At 37.1% G+C, this 25,799-nt stretch overlaps 1 protein-coding gene across 1 annotated transcript in view; it reads right to left on the minus strand.

The window, feature by feature from the left end:
• Position 1: 1 nt before the first annotated feature.
• dnah5l (dynein, axonemal, heavy chain 5 like) overlaps positions 2–25,799 on the minus strand; it is a 45,863-nt gene continuing 20,065 nt past the window's right edge. The window contains exons 39-80 of the mRNA XM_079863060.1: positions 25,571–25,699; positions 25,206–25,421; positions 24,921–25,067; positions 23,520–23,692; positions 23,212–23,390; positions 22,859–23,046; positions 22,495–22,689; positions 21,646–21,780; positions 21,336–21,525; positions 20,996–21,213; positions 20,383–20,694; positions 19,921–20,010; positions 19,481–19,717; positions 18,984–19,151; positions 18,469–18,675; positions 17,828–18,157; positions 16,786–16,992; positions 16,350–16,592; positions 15,692–15,846; positions 14,828–15,492; positions 14,092–14,372; positions 13,738–13,953; positions 12,651–12,818; positions 11,995–12,099; positions 11,572–11,685; positions 9,815–9,991; positions 9,438–9,632; positions 8,739–8,894; positions 8,431–8,613; positions 7,887–8,057; positions 7,376–7,754; positions 6,900–7,171; positions 5,180–5,344; positions 4,665–4,932; positions 4,347–4,468; positions 3,440–3,595; positions 3,157–3,348; positions 2,749–2,937; positions 1,903–2,035; positions 1,557–1,765; positions 1,221–1,442; positions 2–573 (exon numbers count right to left, since the gene is read on the minus strand). Of these exons, the coding sequence (XP_079719186.1) occupies positions 364–573; positions 1,221–1,442; positions 1,557–1,765; positions 1,903–2,035; positions 2,749–2,937; positions 3,157–3,348; positions 3,440–3,595; positions 4,347–4,468; positions 4,665–4,932; positions 5,180–5,344; positions 6,900–7,171; positions 7,376–7,754; positions 7,887–8,057; positions 8,431–8,613; positions 8,739–8,894; positions 9,438–9,632; positions 9,815–9,991; positions 11,572–11,685; positions 11,995–12,099; positions 12,651–12,818; positions 13,738–13,953; positions 14,092–14,372; positions 14,828–15,492; positions 15,692–15,846; positions 16,350–16,592; positions 16,786–16,992; positions 17,828–18,157; positions 18,469–18,675; positions 18,984–19,151; positions 19,481–19,717; positions 19,921–20,010; positions 20,383–20,694; positions 20,996–21,213; positions 21,336–21,525; positions 21,646–21,780; positions 22,495–22,689; positions 22,859–23,046; positions 23,212–23,390; positions 23,520–23,692; positions 24,921–25,067; positions 25,206–25,421; positions 25,571–25,699 (8,667 nt within the window). The 3' untranslated portion in view covers positions 2–363. The remainder of the gene's footprint in view (positions 574–1,220; positions 1,443–1,556; positions 1,766–1,902; positions 2,036–2,748; positions 2,938–3,156; positions 3,349–3,439; positions 3,596–4,346; positions 4,469–4,664; positions 4,933–5,179; positions 5,345–6,899; positions 7,172–7,375; positions 7,755–7,886; positions 8,058–8,430; positions 8,614–8,738; positions 8,895–9,437; positions 9,633–9,814; positions 9,992–11,571; positions 11,686–11,994; positions 12,100–12,650; positions 12,819–13,737; positions 13,954–14,091; positions 14,373–14,827; positions 15,493–15,691; positions 15,847–16,349; positions 16,593–16,785; positions 16,993–17,827; positions 18,158–18,468; positions 18,676–18,983; positions 19,152–19,480; positions 19,718–19,920; positions 20,011–20,382; positions 20,695–20,995; positions 21,214–21,335; positions 21,526–21,645; positions 21,781–22,494; positions 22,690–22,858; positions 23,047–23,211; positions 23,391–23,519; positions 23,693–24,920; positions 25,068–25,205; positions 25,422–25,570; positions 25,700–25,799) is intronic.

Below are 25,799 nucleotides of genomic sequence, written 5' to 3' on the forward strand. Positions count from 1 at the left end.
CTTCAATACATAAAAACATAGATACATTCTATTGCATGTTTGTGCAAAAGAATTGCGCATATTTCAACTTTTTTATTGCAGCTTTCAAACAAGAAAAACATTTTTTTACACTAAAATCCTTGCCATCAAAATAAGAAATTCATGTGCGAGTCCTACAAAATGGCAAAATAATTGCCATTAGATATAAAATTCAACCGTAAAATCAATGACAAGAATAGTCATATTATTAATAATAATAAATTTAGCATAAATTCTCACGAACTCCACAAATCAATATCCTGGTTTTATTTATTGATTTGCATTTTTTTTCTAACTAGCTTCATGTGTCAAAATAGCCTTGGACTCTTGGAGCAAATTATGGATTTATTTACAGTCACAAAGCAAAGCGACTCCCCTCAGTGTCCAATGGTCTGGGTTCTGGCTGCTCTTGAGCAACAGGGAAAAGATGAATGTCAGGTCAGTTCGTCTTGGTTTCTTGTACACTGGGCAGGAGTACAGATTCATGGGCAGATTCTTGGTTTCTGTGCTGCTCACCGCATACACATGCACAACTGGCAACGGTGTGAAGAGAACCTACCAAACAAGATTATATACATACATACTGTATATCATGGCTTTGCAAATTAAGACAGTCATACATGACAGATTAGTTGACTTTGGGTTAGCAAGATCATAGTACTGCATGATGGTATATGCTTCTGTAGAAATGTTTTTTTTTATGGGTAGAATAGTCAAATTAATTGTATCTATTTTGTAATTAACTTCAAATATATATATATATATATATATATATATATATGCATTTTTTAATGTATTGTATGATTAAATATTACGTCATTTGCAGTGCTTCATGGGCTATCCAGTTCATAAAAGACGTTATACATATATCCCATATATCAAATGGGAACAATTCTACAGAAATTAAGACTGCTGAGAAAGTGGGCGTTTAATGTTGTGGTCTTATACGATTAAGCCATTTCATTGACAGCTAAACTACATGGTCAAAAACATGTGCACACCAGGCTCAGAAAACCATTTCTATATGAAACTCACTTTGTGCACAGGAGCATTTTCATGCTGAAACAGAAAAGGGCTCACAGGAAGTCTGTCTGACTGAGAAGACTATATGGGTCTGTGCAACGTTTGTAGTTGAAACCAGACCAGTTATCCACATACTTTTGGCCATGTATTGTCTTATAATAAATCCTTCCCCTGAATACCTTTGGTGATGATTCTGTCAGTTTTGTATTTCGCTTGTCCCATCCAGCACCATCCAGAAAGAGGCCATAGATGTAGACGCCGCCCACGTCTCCTGGAGGGGGGCCTGTAACATCTTCCTTCATCATACGAGTGACGTCGTTGAGTAGGACAACTGTGTCTAGGGCCCAGCCTTTAGACACATTTACTCGAGTGGTCTCTTGACGCATTGCTGTTAAGAACCCCTTCAATGAAGAACAGACACTAAATAAGTATGTTACTGGAGAAACCTGATCATTTGCATGAAATGAAAGATTCAACTGAAACACAAGATGAGGTCCTCAAATCTTTTGCCCCACCTGTGGATTGAAAAACCCTGTGAGCCAAAACTGATGAGGTCGACCATTAAACGTCCAGGTGTGAAACTGCTGGTTCCTCTCAAGGAGTTCAGTGAACCAGAAACCCAGAGACGCCGCATCCCAAGAGATCTTTTGCCATGTATTTGGAACACGAGCATCATACATGCTGTCCAGAGCATCGCGGAGATCCTCTGACATTATTATAGTCCCTTTGGGATTACAAAATCATTGTTTACAATACAAAAGCAAAATAAGAGTCTTTTTCTGATGATTGTGTTGATGTTTATCATAATAATAAAATATGAATGTGTTTTCTGTACTGTGGGTGAAAGTTTCTGAAGCTCACCATCAATGGCAAGTTTAAGGTCGGTGAGGGTACTGCGCACACGACCAATGACGCGCTGCATTCTGTCAAGCTCTTGACGAAGGAATATAGTCATGGGCTGGAATGCACCCATTTTTTTTAGATAATTCCTCACCTGCAAAAAGATTAAACAATCATGGATGTGCAGGATATGACTGCAGTAGTTGTTGTAGCGACTTTGTGCTGAGTTACAAAAGAAAAAACGAGCCAAGCACATTTGGATGCGGTACTGGGTGGGTAGACGCGGTCAGTATGGACTCTACAGATTACAACAGGAGTTAGAGGTGAGTGGCGCAATCAGTTGTTCTATCTATGCTGATGAGTCAAATATTGAGGCTAATTTGTTAAGTGTTTTCTGTTATTTGTATTGTATTTTATTGCAACACTGGCAGATAGAGGACAGCTTCTGTTTAAGTAGCAATGCGTCATACACAACACAATCAGCTCATAATATCAAGCAGGTATTGATATCCTCCAACTTGATGGAATCATAGTCTGAATAAATATAAATATGCATTGAATTAATTAAAAAGTGTACTATCCAAGTAGTAATAGAAAATGTCTGTTGTTGTAATGATTAATACAGTGAAATGATGAGTATAATAGCACATATAGAATACAGATATAGAGTAGTCGTTATCATATAGTTAGCGATCACACTACATGCGTACCGCATCTGAGTCCAACCGAACTATGCCCGAACAATAGGGAGCGATCACACTAGTCAAACAAACTGGACTTTGGGGGTCAAATGTGCTTGTGCACAGTTCAGATCACCTAGTGTGAGAACACCCTAATAAAAAGGTGGCCCAATAACTTCATCTTCACCTCATGTGGCACATAGTCAGCAGGAAGTTTTTCTAACATCTCATTGGCCATTTTCTGGACGGACTCCTCCCTGGTCTCGCCTTCCCCGCTGCTGCTGTCTTTGGGCTGGATGTTGAGGATGGTACTCAGGGTTTCATTAGCCATGTTGGTCTGATAAGTGATGTCAGCATTGGCGTGGAGGCCAAATACCTATTAGAATTAGAATCAATAGTTCAAGTTCAAGTAGTTGATTTGTCATTTGCTCAGCTTACACTGGTAAACAGGGCATTGAAATGCTTAAGACAAGGCTCAGGTCACAGAAACAAGTGCAGGACAATAACATTAGGTTACAATAGGTTATAGAATATGCGACCACCCAGCTATCCCATCAAACCCCACAGAAAAATAATACAAATCTATCTGTATCACCTCAGGTGTATCACCCAATGGCAAGGTATCAATATGCTCATGGTAATCCTGTAGCATCCTGGCCTGTGGTATAGTATATCCCTTATAGAAGCAGAACTTTTCCCCAAACATGGTCTCACTAAACCAGATACGGGCGAACGTATTGAGCAGGCGTTTGTCCATATCATCCGTGACACGCCCACCATACTGCACCTACAGAGCGGATAGTAAAAATATGTTGCCAAAAGTTTGGATGTGTCAAATAAAAGAGGTACAAAAACACAGTGGCATGCTAATATTGTACCTCTCCCAGCATGTACCGCAGGCAATTCCAGTTCACTCCTCTCTTGATGTCCATATCATCCAGGTGGTTCTGTACAAACTGGACACTGGATGTGAAATCAGCCTGGTTGAACTCATAGGGAATATTCCAGCCAAGTGGACCAAATTTGCGTCTCTCCTTTAGTAGGAATATGACAGTGAGGACAACAACAAAATGGCTATGAACTAAAATCATACATGTTAGTGAGGCAACTGCAGGGAGTTTGTAAGTTTATGAAAAGCTAATAATTAATGAAATGAAAAGTTTGAATGTAAAATTAAAATAAAAAATGGGGCTGAAATTTAAATTATATAGTAAAAGTATATATAGTCCATTGCGATGCACGTTTCAGAGTGAAGCATGGCACTGTGTTCAGTTTTCACTAAAACACTAGTGTGAATGTAATATGGACTGGGTAATTATCACAACTAAAAAGAGGGTTGAGTCCGCTTTAAAGTCTACCTACAAAGTCATTGCAAAGACTTAAAAAAAGATTAAATTTGTATCTGTTTCCTTGCATGTCATGTGAACAGTAACCAACATCAGAGAACTATGAACATTAATGTGTCTTTACATTTTTTAAATACTAACTTAAAATCTCAAGGGGTATTTCAAGTAAATATTTCACATCTAAGAAGTTTAGCTGACAGAGTAATAAAAAACAATCTATTTGCATCTGCCAAATGTTGCTATTTTAATTACATTACTAACAAATGCTTTTGGTCATTTGTGAACTAATGTTTAATAAAGAACTGACACATGGCCTGCATTTTAGCTCTAATGCAATATTAAAAATGTCTATGAATATGAACTAATGTACTTTAAAGCATGTCAGGACTCAGGACCTGCGGGCAGAGAGCGACATGGTTTAACTAACAGCTGTCCTGACCTGGACTGTGGTGTGGAGGAAGGCCACAGCATAGAACAGAGGTCTCCACTGGGGCATGTTGGTGATGTCCAGCTGTTCTTGAGTCACACTATTGTATGTCCGCTTGAGTCCGGCCTTCACCCCTGCATCATCACAGATCATTAACTGCACATTATCTGTCATCTGTATGCTTAGCATTTTATTTCTTTGTTTTTAATGAAGTTGACTTTGAAAATTCAGTATTCAGTAACATTCAATATTCAGTAACAACAGCAAAATGTAAAAATTAATTTCTAGTAATAATAGAATGAACAAAAACAGAATTTTCCCCTTCTCTACCTTGCGGAGGCTCATTGGTGAATTTAATCGCAGACTGCAAGAAGTTAATGGGGAACTTGGGGTGCGCCTCTGTAGTCACCCAAAACCTGAAACTGTCTTCGATGTTCTCTGCTGTGGTGACTGTCTCTAGACCTTCATCCAGGAAGTCCAGCCCAAGATGGCAGTTCTGCAGAAGTAACCAGCCCCCATCAGACATGCTCTGGGCCAGAAGCCTTCTTGCATGCACTTCCTGTCCCTGTCCCATGGAGATTGGCCGGCAAGGAACACCCTGCAATATAACAAGAAAACTGTTGAGAAATGTTCGGAACTCAGAAGTCATCAAAGCTTCACATGAAGCTATATTATAGTTTCAATGTGGGGTGATACGAAGTTGGTAACAGTCTGTAGAAATTGTTTGACAGGGGCAACAGTCAAATATACTATAAATATATATTTGACTTCAGACTGCCTCAACTGACCAATAAGAATCAAGTATTATAGAAAAGCATGTAATAATTGATAATAATTATTCATACCTTTGACTTGGCGAGTCTCTCTATGTTCTCCGTGGGATCAGAACCCATAGACAGGAAGCAGACTAGAGGTACCCTCTTCTCAGCTTCTGAACACATGGCCTCCATATCCAGAATCACTCCTTCTGCATACTTCACCCCCATTGATTCGGCGATGTATTTACGTGCCTAGCACCGAACAACAAGGAGCAAATGATAAAATTTGCTATATTCAAATTCAACAAAATATGACAAAAATGGCCATTTTAAATACATTTTGTCATTTTAAATACTTGAGAGAATCTGTTCAATTATCAATTAGCTCAAACGGAAGTTTTATAGAAATTATAATTTAGACATCCTAACATAATCTCCCTAAATAATGTAATATAAATATATATAGTGTTGTCAATAACACACACCCGTATACGCTCAGAGGTCAGTGATTTCTTGTCACTGCTTTGAATTTGCTCAGCAGCTGTAATGCTATATATATATATATATATATATATATATATATATATATATATATATAAATTAATTATATATATATATAAATTAAGCTTTTTATATATATATATATATATATATATATATATATATATATATATATATATATATATATATAATATATATATATAAATTAAGATCATATTCATTTTTAATTTGGTGGCTAAATCACATAATATTCAAAGGTGATATTTAGACTGCCAATAGTTGGACAGTGTTTGCAAATGAAGAATCATACTGCACTAAGATTAAATTTCTAAATCTTGTATTTACATGTAAAAGTAAATCTTTGTTAAATTATTATTACACTACAGTACAACATGCGAGTGCTGTTGTTAAAATAGTATCTCACACATAACCCAGTGAGTGACGGAGGGTGAACAGGTGTACTGGGAAATCTACAGCATGTGTATAACCCTTAGCTCATTTTAAGAGCAAAGTGGTTGAATCTACGATTGTCAGTGTCTCTTTATGCGAAACAAAAGCAATACAAATGTAAAGTGCTGTAAAGTGCAACATGTAAAACTACTTTTCTGCTGGTTGAAATTTGGCAGGAAATCAAAGTGTGTAGGGTCAAAGGAATGCTGGAGCCTACTCCAGCGTCATGGCAGTAGACAGGAAAACACCCTAGATGGATGGCCAGTCAATCACATGGCACCGTTCAACTATTTTCTTAATGCAAATATAATTTTTCTTTTTTTGCTATTACTTTTAACCCAAGAGCGTTAAACATCATTACAGGCAGCTTTGATTATGGAATGTTAAGTAACAATCTTGTTGGCCGATCAGTTCAAATTCACTTCACAGGATCTTTTAATAGACTGGAGGGTCTAGTTAGTTGCTTCTAAGAGCTCACAGAAGACACTCTCCTCTTTTCATTTATCAGGTTTGGATATCAGACAACAAAGTTTGATGTTTTTTAAAACCCTAATGTCAAAATACAAAATGAATCTGGTGTATTGTCAAGGTTAGAAGGGACTTGACAAATTTTTTTTTTTCCTTTTTCAACAAAGAGTGAATGGAGGTACTTAATAACAAAAACGAATAAAAATGACTAAATCTTTAACTAAAATTAAAATTAAAATGTGAAATATAAAAATAAAACATTAATATTCCAAAAAACATAACTAATAGATAAAAGACATTATAGTAATGATACTAAAATAACGCTGCTCTGCATATTAAACTAAGACAGAAGAAAGTATTTTATGCCAGAAAATAGGTTTTCCTGCACCTGTGCAATGGTACGGTCAGGACACCAGCTTCGTATCAGCAGCAGTTTGCGGAATGCATCCAGTTGGCTATCATAACCATCAGGAAGAGGTGTCTCCTCTGGAGTGGCTTCATCAAACCAGCTCTTCCAGGCACGGTCATTGCGGGCCACCTGGGTTAGGAGAGCAGTGAATTGGGGCAGGGTGGAGAGTTGCACCAGGTTTAGCCACGTTGTGTCCAGGATCCAGCGCCTTGGCTTGGGCTCAACAGAGTTTAGGTCCAGAGATGCTCCGCCTGAAAGAGGGTAAAGATTGAAGAACATGAATTACTTGGCCTCAAATAAGTTCATAAAGGGATTCCAAAGTGCTGTATAACAGGGAACTGTGGGAGATTTCAAGACATAGGCCTACTTTAAACATATTGAGTACAACTACTCTTAGAATTAGACTAAAACTAAAAGTGGACAACATGTTATTTTCAAAACAATATGGTTCAAACCTTTGATGAAGGTCTGAAAATCGCTGTGGGAAATGTTTTTAGCTTGTAGATCTATTTTTAAAGTCAGAAGCAGGGTAAAAATAAATTTGTGATCTTCATAGAGTCCTCGAGCGGTGTAGCGAAACACTTCGAAAGTGAGGTACTCCATGATGTTGTCTAGTCTTTTAGCTGTAATCGGGGACTTTGGAGACTTGTCCATCGACATGTCAAAGATGCCCAAGAACTGACGAAGTGAGGTTTGGTACATCATGTTGACCAGGCTCATCTCCACAATCAGGAAATAGAGGATACTCCCCCTGGTGGCCACTGGACGGTATTCCTCTCGAGTGAGGTTGATGTTAATTTCTGTCTCTGCCGCAACTGTTAGCTTTTGACTCACCTAAGGGATGGCATAAGATTTCAGCTATCAAAACACAATTTAACTTCAGAGGAAAACAATAAGGTTGAGTAAGCATCATTGTCAGTTTTATGAGTCAGCATACAAGCACATGACTATAAATGAAGAAAGTACCTCCTGTGCTATATTCTTGGTGACTTTGAGCACCTCGATAAGAGACTCATCCTCTACTAGAGAGCCCTCAATGCTGGTTAACTTGTATAGAAGATTGCTCTCCAACTCCTGCATCTTCCTCTTGTTTGATGTCACTTCCTCCAAGAGCTTTACACGTTCAGCCTCCATTTCCTTGATTGGAAAATTAATGATTAAATCGACATTTGATTTGAAAGCTGTATTATATTTTGCACAGAATACAAAATTTAAAACCTGTGTGTCAGAAAGGGGTAATTATTTTTAATTAAAACTACTAAAACATTTTCGTTAATTGAAAAAAAAAAGTGTTGAATGAAAAAAAGAACTAAAATTAGAAGAAGAAAAAGAAGACTAAACTGGAATAAAAATAAATAAATAAAAAATATGGATAAAAAAAAGAGAGACAAATTATTAAACATTAAAAATTCAACTGAAAATGGAAAATAAAAAAATAAAAAAATTCAAAATATTATTAAAAACTATAAGGGTATATTAATGATACTAAAATAACACACTCTCTACTTGCCTTTTTCTCTATGAGAATGACTCTGCCGAGTAATTGGTCTTCCAAACCCTTCATAGTGACAGTAAAATCCACCACTGCTGTTTTAGCGTTGATCTCTGGACTGTATGCAGGGTTGGCTAGTTTCGTTGTAATGTACAAAGTAAATGTCTTCATTACATCCACTTCTTTGTCCCCGACTTTAACCTAACACAAGAGAAACTTTCTTAGCTTGGTCTACTAAATGCCTGAGAAGTTTGAGACTGATTATATAAAGTTTAGAAATGTTAAAAAGAAAAAAATATATTCTTAAAGTAAGTAAATATTCTTACTTTAGAAGTTTTTCCAGACTTAATGAAGTTCTTCTCCAGAATGTTATCCAGCACTGGATCAAGCTCTTCCCCAACATCCTCTAAGAGCAAAGGTTTACCCTGGGACAGGCAGTCTTCCAGATGAGTTCGGAAATATTTGTGGTTTAGAGATGTAACCTGGTGGCAAAAAAAGAAAAGCTGACGTCTCTTTGCTCAATTGACAGGTAAAGCCCAAATCCAACACTTTTGTTCAAAGTAGCTACATTTAATGATTTAATTACACTGATTTACATAATTACATAATAATTATAGTAAAGATAATATGATAATGCAAAAAAAAAACATATTACAGAATTAAAGGAGAAGTTCACTTTTAAAATGAAAATTCTGTCATCATATACTCACCCTCATGTTGTTTCAAAGCTGTATGAATTTCTTTCTTATGCTGAACAGAAAGGAAGATATTTAGAAGAATATCAGTAACCAGACAGTTTTTGGGTCCTAATGACTTCCATAGTAGGAAAAAAATATACTATGGAAGTCATTGGGACCCAAAAACTGTCTGGTTACTGATATTCTTCTAAATATCTTCCTTTCTGTTCAGCATAAGAAAGAAATTCATACAGCTTTGAAACAACATGAGGGTGAGTATATGATGACAGAATTTTCATTTTAAAAGTGAACTTCTCCTTTAAGAATAAAACTGGTATCAATCAGTACCTGTAGGTCATTATTGTTTTCACGGTTCTTGATCCAGATCTTGCCTTGGCCTTGTGGGTCAATGAGCAGAGGATAACGAGAAGCCTTTGTTACGATGATGCCGTTTTGAATGGACAGGTCATCATTGGGGAGACCCTGCAGGTTCCATTCTCCTATAGTTGCATTATCCACCAGCATATTGATCAAATTCAGGTTCTGTGCAGGAAAACAATTTTATAAGATTAATAAACTGTAAAAAAAAATAAAAAAAAAAAAAATATATATATATATATATATATATATATATATATATATATACTGTACACAAAAAAGTTTGAAGGAATAATAGATTTTTGTTGTTGTTGTAGTACAACTCTTACACACAAAAGACTGCATACCTCACTGTAAGGGATGTGGCGGATATTCATCTCTTTCTTCCACTGTTGCATGATAAGGCTGCGATACTCCTGGTTGAAAGGCCCAGAGTAGGACAGAAATCCAGTGGCTAGTAACACATCCCCCACCAAATCGTTGATTTGCTTCTCGAACTGAGCACTGCTCTCTGTCCAGCGAACCTAAGACAAACATAAGAACGTGCACATACACAGTTTTACTCTTTGGATGTTTTTAAAGTGTGTCATTTCATGGCTCACAGTCAAACATCTGTAGTGTAGCCAGGGCCTAAAGCAAACTTTTTGCCACACCTGCCTGTAGCCGGTGCCTTAAGAAAATGTAATGGCCATACTTTTTTTTTTTTCGGCCATGAAAGTTATGACACCAAAAATGGAGATACCAGTGAAAATTCAAAACATGATTAAAGACAAATTAACAGTCAGTAATAAAATAAGAACAAATAATCAAATTACAAGCAATAGCACAAATAAATACCATAGAACAAAGATACAAATGAAATAAACAATGCTTTTCAGGTAGATTTTTCAGGCAGGTTTTCGGGTACAGAAATTTAAAGGTCCCGTATTATGCCCCTTTTCACAAGATGTAAAATAAGTCTCTGATGTCCCCAGAGTGTGTATGTGAAGTTTCAGCTCAAAATACCCAACAGATCATTTTTTACAGCATGTTTAAATTGTCATTTTTTGGGACTCAGAAAAACGCACTGTTTTAGTGTGTGTCCTTTAAATGCAAATGAGCTGCTGCTGAACGACCCAGGGGGCGGAGCTTCATGAGCTCAGTCTCTCAGGACAATTTCATCTCACGGAATGATGATAATATCAGAAACTCTCAGTAACGGTGTTCATTTCGAGTCGGACAATAATGCCTACAGAGTCAGAGTGCTGTATAGAGATGAAACAGGTATAGTTTAGTAGTTTAATTACGGTTATTATAACGTATTTGTCATCTGCTTGTATGTATCCATTATTTATTAATAGCCTACAAGTCTGCTGTCTGAATGATGATCAAACATATACTGATGAGTTTAATAAAGTTTATTGTACATCACACAAAAGATGAAGCGTCAGTTTTACTTCAGAAAATCACCGTAAGAGCTGAGTAAACACGTGTAAGTTATAAGAAGTGCGCAAGTACATAAACGAATTTCGGTAGAGTTGAGGGAGCATTCCTGTGGGCGGAGGTTAGTCAAAAAACGGTTCTAGTGACGTCATTAAAGAAGGAAGTAGAGGGATGTAGTCCAAACGAGCCGTTCGCTGTAGTCAACTTCTGTTAAATAAAATATCTCGCTTGGCATTGAACTTTGAGCTTTATAATTTTACAGATATTATTTATGCTCTAACAGCAAAATTACACACTAACTAAAGTTTGAAACATGGGATCACGAAGAACGGGACCTTTAATAAATTAATCAAATGTAAAATAATCACTGCATACTTCACTGTATAAATTAAAATGAGATTAATCCTAATTAAAGGTAAAAATGTTATTCAGACAAGGTTTAAACTTTCGTGATGGTGCAGGACTTGACCCTCAACTGTCCCAAGCATCGTTCACGTTCACGTTCTCACAACATTGTATTGTTAGAATTCATAAAAATGTTAGCAGCCAACTGGCGATTGACACCGCTTCATATAGTTGCACACCCGATTTTTTACACGCGAGTGTTAATTTTAGAGCCTGAGTGTAGCTCTCATTCTACTCTATAACTTAAAGATCTAAATCCTGCAAGAAATGTTCAAACCTTTTCTCCACCAAGACCATCTATAAGAGTCACGGCATTGGACATTTTCTTCTTGCATGCCTCAGCATCATCCAGCAGGTCCTGCTTCTCCTTCATGGCGGTGTCATACATTGCCTGTGTAAAAATGTGCATAAACATCTGAGATTTTAAACCTCTGGAAATTCATATAAACTTGAACTTCAGTTGAAGAAATTTTTGAAAATTCTGAATGCAAATACAAACATTGGTGTCATATATATATTAAAATAAATAAGAAATGCTAACATATTTCATTTATTTTTTCCTTCAGTCAGAATTTAAAGAGGTGTTCTGCCCATGTCTGCAGAAGAATGCACATTTTAGAACTGTTAATGTAATCGAGCCATGAAGATAATTTACTTAAAAATGGTAATTGGTTCCCAGCCTTAAAAATATATATCAAACCTGAGCCTCGTCCAGCTCTCTCTGCTTCGAGTCCAGTTGTTGCTGAGCATTTGATAGTTCATCCTGTGCCACAGTCAAACGAGCCTCTTGAAGCTTTAAGTTGGCCTGCGATCCACACATATACAGGAAATTAATACATTAATTCTGTTCAAAAAGCTAGAAACATATGTAAGATAATATGCTTAAAATCTTCTTTTCTGTTCCATTTAAGAAAAAAAAAGGTTTAGAATGAGATATAAGTAAGTAGCACAACTGTTTTCAATACAATACATAACAATGAGAAATGTTTCTTCAGCTCTAAATATTCTAATGATTTCTGAAGGATCATGTGGCACTGAACACATTATTATTAGTAATAATGCTAAAAAATTTCAGCTTTGCATCAGGAATAAATTACAGTACATTAAAAAATATATTAAAATAGAGTTATTTAAAAAAAGTTATTTTAAATTGTAATAATATTTTACAATATTGGTGTTTTTACTGTATTTTTGATCAAATAAATTTAGACTTGGTTAGCATAAGAGACTTATTTACAACATTTAATTCATTGTAACATAAAAAGAAAAAACTGACCCCAAACCTTTGAACAGCGGTGTAATTCTTTACTACTGTATATACCCAGTGATGAATGAGATTGTGGAATATTTCATCACCTTTAGGGGCAGAACTTCCTTATTGATGCCAAAGAACTCCACCATTGCTTGAGTCCAGGAACAGAGCCCTGCTACACTACCACAGGTCCTCTTAGCTGATTCTAGGTTATAGTCTTCCATTTCCAGATAAGGAGCAACCAGTTCGACCATCTCCTCTGTAATAGTGTCCTTTAAAGAATAACAAAAATGTCAAAGAAAATGTGATGCTGTTGCACAGTGAAAACATATACTGTCACATTCTGAGTCAAACTCAGAATTTCATTAGTAACCATGATGCATTAATGACTTTAATGCATCTAATCACTTTGACCCAAAGGGAAGGGTCAAATAAGGTCAGATAGAAATTCATATGTTTAATTTATTTCTGTCCTAGTGTTGATTCCACTGTGACTATGCTAACTATTTGACTTCTCTTGGCCTCAGGCTGCTCTAAACTTGGATCATTACAGGGACACTATATTCCTGTTTACATAGCCTGAACAGATGCATGTTCCAGCAACCAACGACCTGCATCCCAAAGGGCACTCTATCAGTAATAGAATGAATGACAGAAAGTCTATATTAATCATATTCAGTGAATATATGTATGTGGGGGTTTCCACTTGAACAGCTATGAAGAGTTCAAATGGCAGAACACAAAACATTGATGGGAGTTTCATATAGATGGCATTAATAACTTGGAGAGATGGAGTGATTTACTACTAGTGTTACATGAGTAAAATTGTTGTGGCAGATTTCACAATTAGTGCTCTTTTAAAATCATGTCCATACTGAATATAATATTAACCCTCCTCTTACGTTTACTTTATAAAAATCAAAAAAGAAAGCAAAAGGTACATGTACCATGTTTTTAACAAAGTTTTTATCATGTTGATAATTTAGAGGCCGTAGAAATTTGCATATCAAAATAATACAGTAGGTTTTAGAGAGTTAATATCGAAATCAAGTGATGTGTAGTCACAGGTGTGTGCATCAGTTACTTTACAATAACATGGCTCATCCAACAAGATTTCAGAGCCAGACCTATCAATTTAATAAAGACCTAAAATGAAGATTTGTGTATCAGTATTACAATGTGTTGCCTGACCTTGTTAAAGTTCAGCAGCGTGCCGAGGAATGCAGAATTGTTCATCAATTTAAGAGCTTCACTCCATGAAGGTTTCACACAGGGTCTTTCGGGGTCCTGGGTGACTATATCCACCCGTCGCTGGAACAGCAGCAGTACACAGTCCATGATCCGCATGATCAGATGTGGAGGCTTTCCCAGTTTACGAACTGCCGCGATGTCGGCAGGCTTTATGGTCTAGAAACCACAAATGGTATAAAGCTTAAAGTTAACTAAATTCATGTAAGGTCTTCAAGTGCAAAAATGAAATACTGCTCACAAAGCATTTTATTAATTCGTGTTTTAGTGGTGATTTGCCGTGCTCCGGACATCTACCTTTAGTGCACCCTCAGCTGCCTCTAATGCTGGTTTGGCCGCCTCAAGTTTGGACTCAGCCACCTTTTTTTCCTGCTCTATCTCATCCACAATCGCCTGGGCCTTATCTTTCACCTTCTGTACCTGAGCCTTCACCTTTTCGGCAGCTTGTGCCTTGGCAGTGACCTCCTGCAGAACTTCACCTGCTTTCAGTTTAGCCACCTCTAACACCTTCTCCTTCTCTTTCAGCTCCTCACGAAGCACATTAACAGACTGCTCGGCCTCCATGAGGCGCTCGAGACCTGCAGATATATATATACACGTTAACATCTAAAAATGTTTTCCACTTAGATGTTGAAACGCTTCCTTTTATATGTCCTTTAATTTACATTTTTCAGTTTCATTAAATCAATGTTTTACATTATTGCAAGAACATAAAAAATGTTATAAAAAAAACATAAAAAATCAAGGTTTACATTTTTTTCTGAAGGTTTCTTTCACCTTCTTTCACTGACCCTTTGTTGAACATAAATTTGACTTTTTGTATGCATTTATTTATTTTTAAATAATTTGGATGGTTGGAAAGTCTTCTGGAAAATCTTTTTTTAAAAATGATCATACATTTACCTCTCTAGACTAAATACTGACCATGGTAATGCTAAATACCAGGCTGAGAATTTTCACTTTTGTTTAATCCAAATGTAAAGAACAGCAACAAATCTAAAATTCTGAATCAAAAACAAATGTAATTGCAAACCTGTGTTCATTCGCTCTGCAAGCACCCCCACATGTTCAATTTTTTCTGTGTAAATTATTTTGTATCCCGTAATAAATGACAAGTAGGATTTTGGCGTCACATAGGTCTGACGCCTGAAGCGCTGGAAGTACTCGGTGCAGATCTCAGCCACCATGTCTTGGAACATTCCCATTGTTTCCACCACACTCTTCTTCACCTCGTCTGAACAACGCAGTGGATATTTAGAGAGGAAGTGCTGAGCCACGGCTACTAAAGCATCCCGTGGCCATCGCTGGAACCAGTCCACAGTGCAGCCTGAGATGAGGCCGGGGAACTTTAGGGCACGGGAACGCAGTTTCTCACCAACTGGTGAGAAGCAAAGAGCCACATGGAGGTTACTGCGCACCCTGGACAGGAAGTAGTTGTAGAGGTTGTCGATGGTGGGTGGGCAGCGTGGGAGATCCTTCTTCATGATGGGAATAAGACTTTGGGTGATCTCATCCACCTCATCTCGAGCAAACAGGTTTGAGACTTCTCCAGATGCCAGAACGTTGTTCATGTACTCCAGAAAAGCTTCATCCTTGATGTCATTGTCTGTAAAGATGAAGGTCACGCCCTTCCCTTCCAAACCTGCAATTCTGTACAGGGCTTTCAGGTCCTCAATTAGATTACTCACATTGTATGTTCTGTAAGATGAGAAATTATGTTAAATCTTGTCAAAGGAAATAATTAATATTCACCAAAGTAAATTTACACACCTTTATTAGAAAGTTTACAATGGGTTTAAAATGACCCAGGGCACTATTTAACTATTTAAATTGTGAAAAGCCCTTATGACAACATTGTGAAATCAGACAAATTTGAGAAGAATTATAATATTCTCACCTTGTCATTGTGATTTGAAAGCTCTGGTATCCAGCAATGAAGGATGAAAGTCGGGTGAGACTTTGTTTCCCAGAACCGCCGACGCCAACCAATAGGGCATTACCACGAGCTGTCCGGATTATCCGCGAGATTTTCATCAAATGGATCATGGCATCCTGTGAGAGTGTATAGAGTTCAATGCGAGATGAATTAAAAATGTATATCTATCTATCTATATTACAATTTCAGTTGTATCGGACTCTGGTGATCCTATGGCCATCGCTCAACAAACGCGAGAGACTGTCCATGAATTTTCTTGGCAATATTTTTTCCGGGGTAGTTTGCAAGGTCTTTCCCCGACCCTCCCCATTGCATGGCTTGGGACTCACACACACACGTCACACACACGTTTGGACTGTGTGGGTGTTAACCACGCTGACACAGGGAGAACATGCAAACTCCACACAGAAAGGACTCCTGGTTCAGCCATGGCTTGAACCGGGGACCTTCTTGCTGTGAGGCGACAGTGCTACCCACTTTGCCACCGTGTATGAGGGTAACATGATCGGTAAATGACCTCGAGTCGGGACTCTAACTTGGGCTGCCAGGGGAGCAGCTGTGCCATATTCCAGAGCACTGTCCACTTTTGGCAAAATGTTAACATTTTTGTTCCACTAACCTCAAAGAAGACCAGATCCATGGCTGCTCCTCTAACAGTTTCATTATACTGTAGTTGAAAGAAAAACAGGCGATCTGATAGGGCCTTGAAGGAAGGAATGGGCTCATAGATCTTTGGTATCTCAACCTCTGTATCTTCAGGTTCATCTCCTGTCACCTCTGGAGCGTCCCGCAGGAAGTCCACAAAGTACCCTTCCCATGGCCCCTGCTCCAAAAGACTAGGACCATGATCCTGTACTGTGATCTACAGAGCATAGAAAACAAGAGAAATCAGATGATATACATGTAAAAAAAATGCATATTAATTGCATAAAAATCTATGATTCTTTTACTAAACCCAATAAATAGAATTAAAAACAAAATTTGTTTCAATATAAGTAAACATCCTGTGCATGAGGTATCAGATTATGAAGCCTGTAAGGATTTAGTTGACACACCCTCTCCAAAATCGCATCGAATGTCTCTCTGTCTTTCTGATCAATGAAGCGGTCGGCGATGACCCGTGAGCACTCGTGGCGGAAAAGAGATGCCATCATTTGAGGCGTCTTACACACTTCTGATCCCACAGTGAGAATTCCCTGCCATATCCTGCTCAGATCACGCAGATTAAAAATGTAGTGGAACTTAGCTGGGGAAGGCAGCATCTGAAAACAACATTAAATTAAAATGATTATTTTATTAATATATACAACCATTTAAAAGTTTGGGGTTGGTAAGATTTTAGTGCTTATGCTGTAGTAAACATACAGTAAAAACTGTTTAACATTATGAAATTACAAAAATTATTTAATTTCATTTTATGATTTTTATTTTATTTTCAGCATCATTACTCCATCAGTGTCACATGATCCTTCAGAAATCCTTCTATCATGCTAATTTGTTGCTCAAGAAACAATTTATTATTATCAATGTTGAAAACAGTTGTGCTGCTTAATACTTTTGTAGAAACCATGATACATTTTTTAGGATTCTTTAATGAATTGAATAAATAAATATATATATATTTGAAATGGAAATATTTTTTACATTATAAATGTCATTAATGCATCCTAAATAACAGTAATAATAATAAAAAAAAATCTTACTGACCTCAAACTTTTTAACATTAAAGTATATAAAATATATTACATAGCTACCATAATATCATCATTTTCACATAAATTATTTACAGGATAAGAATATAATGTTCTATTGTCAATATAGGCCCAAAAGATAAATGTCGTTCATGTTGATCAGCTGCTACAGAATCAAGTTTACAGCTTACATTGAAGCATACTGACCACAAGAGGACACCATTCTCTAATAATTTGCATCACCTTGTGCTGTGACAAAAAGCATGCATGTTTAAAAACGATCAAAAAACTTAAAGATTTCCTGAAATTGAAACATAATTTTGGGGAGCCTACAATACAGAGTCCCACCCCTACGTTTCATGTACAGCAAATAATAACTATTTTGATAAAATTACCAAAACAGTACCTTTGCTTTGACCGCTTGCCACACTCTCCTGGCGGTAGGAACCAAGGCGGCAGCCAGTGAGCACACCTCTCCCGGAAAGCCTCTTTCTGAGCAAAAATACCCACTGGCCAGTGTGTGGAAGATTTTATCTATAGAGGAGTTGGATGGGAGAGTGCAGTTAAACACACAGAACTGGCGTTTGAGTCGCTGGGGGATATCATTGCGGCCACCTCCAGGGTGGATCATGGCAGCCGCCAGCTGCAAGTCAACTACGCTGACGAATTCCCCAGGCCGTTCCAGGCTGTAGAAACCTCCTTGCACCATCAGCTGACGAACAATCTCATTAGTGATCTGAGGGGTGAACAAAAACACTAGAGGCTCAGTCAAGGAGAATAAGAAATAGGATGCTATTATTGTTTACTTAATAAAATGTTGGCCCTTTTATTAGATTTATTATGCCATGATAAGATGGTAGCGTAATTCAATGTACATTTTTCTGGGATTGTAGTATAGAACTATAGAACTATGAACTATAGAATGTTTGTTATTTGACAGACCCCACAAAATTAAAATCCAAAATTAGAGTCTATGTCTGTTGAGGCTATCTATATAATATACATTGTGCTCAAAGAAATTGACAAAAGGAACATGTGACACCTTACCTGATCGCCCCACTCATTGATAACTGGCATGTTGATGTCGTCAATGAAGACAGTCATCTTCTTCCCTCCGGGAGGTCCGTAGGTGGTGCCCATGCGTTTGTCTATATAGCTTTCGATGGTCTGCTGAAACATGCCAGGCAGGGTAGCCGAGGAGAAGTTTAGGCTTTTGCTCAGTTGTGTTTCTGGGTCATACTTGCTGGTGTAGCCCTGTGGAAAGGTTTGGATAGCATGACTTGCAGAACTCTTAAAATAGATTAAATTCTATTCACCTTTAATTAAATTAAGCTATATACTAAAGTTCAAAAGTTTGGGGTCGGTACAATTTTTTTAATACACCAAGGCTGCATTGATTCGATCAAAAATACAGTAAAGACGGTAATATTTTGAAATATTATTACAATTTAAAATAATTATAATTGTTTTAAATTATTCGTAATACATTCATAGTACATATTTTACAGTCAATTGTGTTATGCTGCTAATAATAGCATGGATTAACTGAAACAGACACGCACCTTGATCATGACTGTCTTGGCTGTTCCCTGTTCACCAATGAGCAGAACAGCTTTGCCTTGCTTCATAATGGTTTGCATGAGAAAGTCTGTCCGTATATTGTCGACATTAGGTACGAGAATGGAGGCATAGTCAGGAACCGTGTCTTTGGGGTAGTTATACTCTGGCACCTAATGATGACATTGCAATTAAAAGGTATTATGACAAATCATGAAAAAGGTATGACAAACCATTCATCATTTTGCATTTGGCAAAAAAAAAAAACTAAGGAAAATTAGAGAAGCTAATTCATGAACTTGTGGCATGTGACTGACTATAATTAAAGATCACTAATGGGTTTCAGTCTACACTTAACATTAAACATTATAGAAAATGATGTCATTAATTACTCATGTTGTTCCAAACCCATAAGACCTTTGTTCATCTTCGGAACACAAATTAAGATATTTTTGATGAAATCGGAAAGGGTGAGTAATTAATGATAGAATAATGATCTTACCCTTGTAGACCAGAGATCCCACTCTCCAGTCGCACTGACTACAAATTCGAAGATGGTCTGGTCCCCCTCTGTGTAGGGCAGGTCCAACCTGGCTTTGTGGTTTTTAAGGAACACCTCCATCTTGATTCGATCTTCCAATTCCAGCAAAGCACCAACAGACCACATCACAGCAAAGAGGAAGAGACGGTTGATGTATGCCTCTGTTAGGTGCTTCTCTTCAACGTCTGGCAATAGACCCTGTGTTAAATAAATAAACAATCTTTTACTTGAATTTCAAGATTATATCTCGCGATCATTATATTTTTAAGATCTTATGCATACATATATACATTGTTAGTTTATATTAATATAACACGCTACTCAAGCTTTACTGCCTCATTTGGCTTGTTACGCCATTTAATCATTCTTAAAAATAATTGTGTCTGTGCATCACAGTTTACCTTTAACAAATCAATGGTCTGCTTGATGTACATACATTCAAGCAGCTGCATTTTGGGGGAAACCGCAGTGGAGACAAAATTCATCAAATCCTGTGAAAAATGTAGAAGTTAGCAGGGAAAGGTGTGTAAATTAATAATGCAATTAGTTTCACATATCTCACAGTTTCATAGGATCAACAGTCTGTGAGAGCTCTTCAAAACTGTGTACAAAATTATCTGACCTTTCCCTAGGCAATGTCAAAGAATCAATAGAACTTTTCAGTCATAAACCCCTAAATGGCTTAGAAGCTTAATGGTAACAAAGCATTGTATTGATCTTTTTTATATTGATGGTTTTATCTTTTGTCTCTAGATACCTCGTCAAAATGAAGCAAAATATTCTTGTTGTATCAGTTAAGCTATACTCAAATAACCTATGTATCAGAGAGCATGCAAAATACTGCCCTAATGTCTAGCTGTCACCTGATAGATAGAGTTGAAGGAGGCCAGTAGCATTTCAGATTGTGCTGCAGGGATCTTTTGCAGCCAGGCCTGCAGTATGGGTTGCCAGTCCAGAACAGAGGAGCTCATGAAGACCATTCCATTGCGGGACACAGTGGCAGGAGATGCATTGTCAATGTTGTGTGGCTCAAATACCACCTTGCAGTTGGGAGCCATTGGTATTCTGTCTCCATTTGCCAGGGTGAGGGTTTTGTTGTCGTCTAAGACTGAGTTGAGATTTTCAATCCAGATGGCATCAACTGGACCATCAAGAACAATCCATATGTGTTCTCCCTGTGAAATGTTTTACCATGGAGTAATATAATTTGAATTTTTAATTACTTACAAGTGAAAGTCATGAGCACCAGGTCATTTATTGACAGTGCAATCAAACTGCAATCAAATTTTTATTAATTTAAATCTCTAATCACTTGTTCAATTGCTAAAGACATATTCATCAGTTGGGGTTGGACCCATAAAAATGTGACTAATGACAAACAAATTAAAGAAAATTGCTTATTGCCAATAGAGTCAAAGTTAAAAGATTAAGCATGACATTCAATCCCGTAAATTGCTTATGACACAACTCTCTCACCTTCTTGGCCTTTAAAGTTTTCCTCCAAAGTGTGGAGAAGATACCATCTGTCCAGTCATTTGTGGCCACATCCAATGTGCCAAACATCTGGGAGGCAGTAATGGCCTTGGGATTCATCCTCATTTCTTTGTGTGGATTTCCACAATCTGTCATGGCTTTCATTAGAGTGTGGATACATGTTGTCTTTCCTGTTCCACTGGGGCCAAGGGTCATCATACCTACGCACAGAGAAGATATCGATGGTTGAGTGCAAGGATAACGTTGTCAAAATGTGCATGCCTACAGTCTGGGCATTTTACAAAATCTCATTCTTATAACTTTAAAATGGATAAAGACTAACCATGTCTCACTCTCTGAGTCTCATATAGTTGCACAAGTTTGAGAATCCAGGGTGGGTGTGCAATCAGTCCGGCTTCTTCAGCTTGTTTTGTGATAGCCCCTTCCAGCTCAGGATAACCAGCTTTATCCAGCATGATGCCCGGAAACAAGTCGTTTATCAGACTCATGAACAGGGGCTCATCTTCATCCACCTGTATGGAGGAAGAGGCAGGCATAGAGTCAGTTGCTAAGAATGTCTGTGACACACTGACACATTTATCCTACTGCTTCAAGGTGCTGTTGTTATTTAGATTTGGACCAATCATTGTCACCAGTTTGGAGAGGTTCATGTCACGCAGAACTCTCATGACCACAGTCTTTTCTGGCTCATTTGGGTTGGATCTCTTTACAGAACCCAGTGTTCTCAAAACAGACAAGATGTTCCTCAAGCCAAAGTCATAATGAACCTGTTAAACAATAAAAAATTATGAATATTATCAGGAAGATCTAAGCCATGACCATCAACAAAGAAAACATCTAATGTATTTACTATTTATTTATTTATTTATTTATTTATCTATCTATCACTTTACGCCATATCAGCATCAAAGGTTACATTCATGGTAAACTGAAAAGTGATACATTTTAAATAATAATTTAAAATGAGTGATAATTTAAAAACATGATCTTCACAACAAAAAAAATAACAATAGCAACAACAATAACAATGTAAACATATAAAAAACATATAACTAATAAATAAAAATAATAAAATAGTTTTTAAAAAGTATGTTAATTTGATTTTCGATAAAAATTCTAATATTTCCCCCAAGATTACAATTTTAAAAAGTCCATTAATGTAATTTATTAATAAAAAAATTGCCTAATATCACTTGAAACAGAATATAAGAAACACTTATAGGGTCATACAACGCTAAAACACATTTAGTTTTAAGTTAATTATAACTCCACCTAAGTTAAATAAAGCTGAGTAGATCGCAGTTTTCTCCAGTGTCTTTGTCAGTTGAAGTTTGCAGCATTAACACTGTTATTTCCCTAATTGTTACTGTGAAGGTGCTTATATAAAGCACTATATAAATAAGTGTGACTTGACTGAAATGGGAGGGCTTTGTGACACATTAAAAAGCCACCAGATTTAGTTAGTAATATATTGTGGGTACCTGTTTAGAAAGCTGTTCCTCACACAGTTTGTACAGAGTATAAAATTTACGGCTGAGGACTTGATTTTCACGAAAACCTGCGCTGGCAAGTTTCACTCTCATGATGATGGCTCGGTCAGGCACCATCATGGCCACTGTGCGGAACTGAATTTTCAAGTTCTCGGGCAGCTCCTGCCGACCAGCATAACCTGGGTTCTGTGATTAAAAAACGACAAATGAATGGAAGGGAAAATATTGAAGAAATAATATGAATGAAAATTCATGTACATCAAATACATGTAAGGTGTTTCCCCAGCAGGCTACTTTGATGACTGCAAATGAATTACATGAAGGACAAGGTGGGTCAAATTTTTTATCACTTTACCATAGTAAGGAAGATGCCAAACTCTTTATCCATATCCACCAAATCTCCATCTGTGAATATGAATTGAGTTTTTTTGTTCTTCTTGCACTGCAGGACGATGTAGATTTGTTGAGCAGCTACTGAGAGCACAGGAAGCTCAATGCGGTTAAACTCATCAAAACAGCCCCATGCGCCAGACTGGGCTAATCCTGTTTGACAAACATTATAAACATGAAGTGCCAATGGAAAAAGGTCACACACTTTAAATATGCATCCACTATTCTGATTAAGGGTCAAACAGGTGCTCTGTTAAGATTATTTTAGAGGTGGAAGAGAAAAAAACAGATTGAGAAGTTAGTTAAGGTGCACTCAACCTTTATAGATGCGGCCCAGTCCACGGAAGTCCATCTGGTCAGAGCAATTGAAGACAACCACATATTTTCCCAGGCAACGGCCCATGTCTTTGGTGGTTTCGGTTTTTCCTGTGCCAGCAGGGCCAGCAGGGGCCCCTCCCATACTCATCCCTAAAGCCTGGGACAATGTGATATAACATCTGCGAGGAACCAACCAAAATAAACAAGTGGTTAATACACCAGACAATGGGTGCTACTCATTAAGAGCCATTTTTGCTGACGCTGTCTTAGTTTCTAGAACCAGGCCTCTTCAATGTATCTACACTCGCCTGTCAGTTAGAGGTGTAATAACCAGACGATCAGTGCAGCCCAGATACTCATTACAGTAATCAAACTCCACGTCTGTGATTTGGATTATGCATCTGTCCGTGTCCTCTATGAAGTAGAAGCGGGACTGTTTCTGCCATTCAAAGTCTAAAGGTGACCGGATGTTCATTCGTACCTTGAGGGGGAGATACAAAGGCAATGTGAAGTTTAGATTAAGGTCACTTAATCAATATGATTGTGAACTTTCAAGAAATACACACTACCGTTCAAAAGTTTGGGGTCAGTATGTTTTTTGTTTGTTTTTAGCAAGGATGTATTGAATTGAGCAAACATAAAGAAATGATAATGTTACAAAAGATTTCTATATCAAATAAATGCTGTTTTATGAACTCTCTATTCATCAAAAACTGTTTTCTTAATATTGATAATATTAAGAAATGTTTCTTGAGCATCAAATCGACATATTAGAATGATTTCTGAAGGATCATGTGACACTGAAGACTGGAGTACTGATGAATACATTACTTTAAAAATAAATATCTATTCAAACACAAAACAGTCATTTTAAATTGTAATAATATTTCATAACATATTTACATTATTTTTGGTCAAAAATAATGAGACCATAAGAGTCTTTCAAAAAACATTTGAAAAAAAATCACACTTTTGAATGACAGTGTATAACTATCATATTTAAAATATTTTAAAAATAAAGTTTCAAGAGGTCTGGTTGCTATATTTCCTTCCCAGTAGAGGCCCGGACAATACTTCTTTGGAATAGTTATACATTTCCATCGGGGCATCCGTAGTACTTTGTAAAAGAAAAAAAATCTTAAACACTCAAAATAGTCATCAAAGATGAGAATCTTGGGCCCGAGAGCCAAAACAGAGTTTTTACCAACATTTACCAGCATGTCACAAACCTGCTGTAGTTAAACGGTCTGAATCATCAGTATGACGCATAAAAATAATTGTATTTGCTGCATTCTCATTTTCTGCAGTGTTTTAGCAGAAATATCTATTTTTCTGCTTACCATGTTTCTGCTACTGTTGTTAAAATAACCGTGTAATCTGCAGCTCTTAATGTGGCGCTTTACGTCTTTAGTGAGAGAAAAGCAACGCGCAGGAAATGGAAAAAGGCTTGAATGAAGTGCCTTTGGCTCTAGATAAAAATATTAGGGGATGTAGTGACGAAAGATCATTCATTACCATAAACAACCCTGAGCACTTGTGATGTGCTTTAAACTGTAGAAACGGTAAAATGGCGCGGTCCGGATGGAGCCGCCATTTGAATACCAATGGTGTATAAGGACTGTGTTCAGTTTGGTCTGCAAGTGTCAAGGTGTTTCAAGAGAGTGATGCTTAGCAACCGTTTTATACTGAAGAACCTAAAAATCAATCACCAGGTCATCAAAAATGTCCTTCTGGTGAACATGTATGGTGATGAGCGTCTCATATTTGGTTCTGTCCATCTTGGTCAGATCATGAGTAGTCATATCAATCAGTTCGTTCAAAAGATCCAGGAATTTCTGGTTAGTAGTCTGCATTATCTGCTCAAAAAAATACAAAATAATTAACAAATATGGGAAACATCTTACAAAACAATGTCAGACTGTAATAGAACATTTATATAGAACTCCTGATTTTAAATATGACATGAAACGCCTAAGTAATGACAAAGTTTGAACCTTCTTGTCAGACTTGCTATGTTGGAGAGCTTGCTCAGCATCTCTGGTCCAGATGAACTGTATGCCGAGCAGTCCAACCTGAGCAGGGAACATCGACTGGAACTCCACCAGTTTAAAGTCCTGGTCACTAATAATCATGTTGGCCTGTCGTATAATGTTGTGAATGGTCTTCTTGACTCCATTCAGTAACAGACCCAGCCAGGCTTCTACATTACCCTGTGGTGTGAGATCAGTAACTATCTTCATTATCAGTGGATCGTTATTCTATGGACTTATGGACAGTAGAATTTTCATTTTTTATGCTACAATTGAGTTTTTTTTAATGCCTTTTAAGGTATTTAAAGGTAATCTCAGAAATAATGTACCTGGGCATTGAATGGTTCACTCAGATCCACTGTTTCCCCTTCCTGTGACTGAAAACTAAGTATCTGGTCATAGTTTTTCTCGTGAAACACAACTCTGTTCACATTATCAAATAGGTTCAACAGGTGAGCCTGAAAGACACATACAAAAAAAAAAAAAACACAATTGGTTCATTTAATACCTGCTGTATTCTAATAAAGTTTGATGATAAAAATAAAACCCATTTATCTG

Source organism: Squalius cephalus, assembly GCF_949319135.1.
Source record: "Squalius cephalus genome assembly, chromosome: 25".
Classification (NCBI taxonomy): Eukaryota; Metazoa; Chordata; class Actinopteri; order Cypriniformes; family Leuciscidae; genus Squalius; species Squalius cephalus.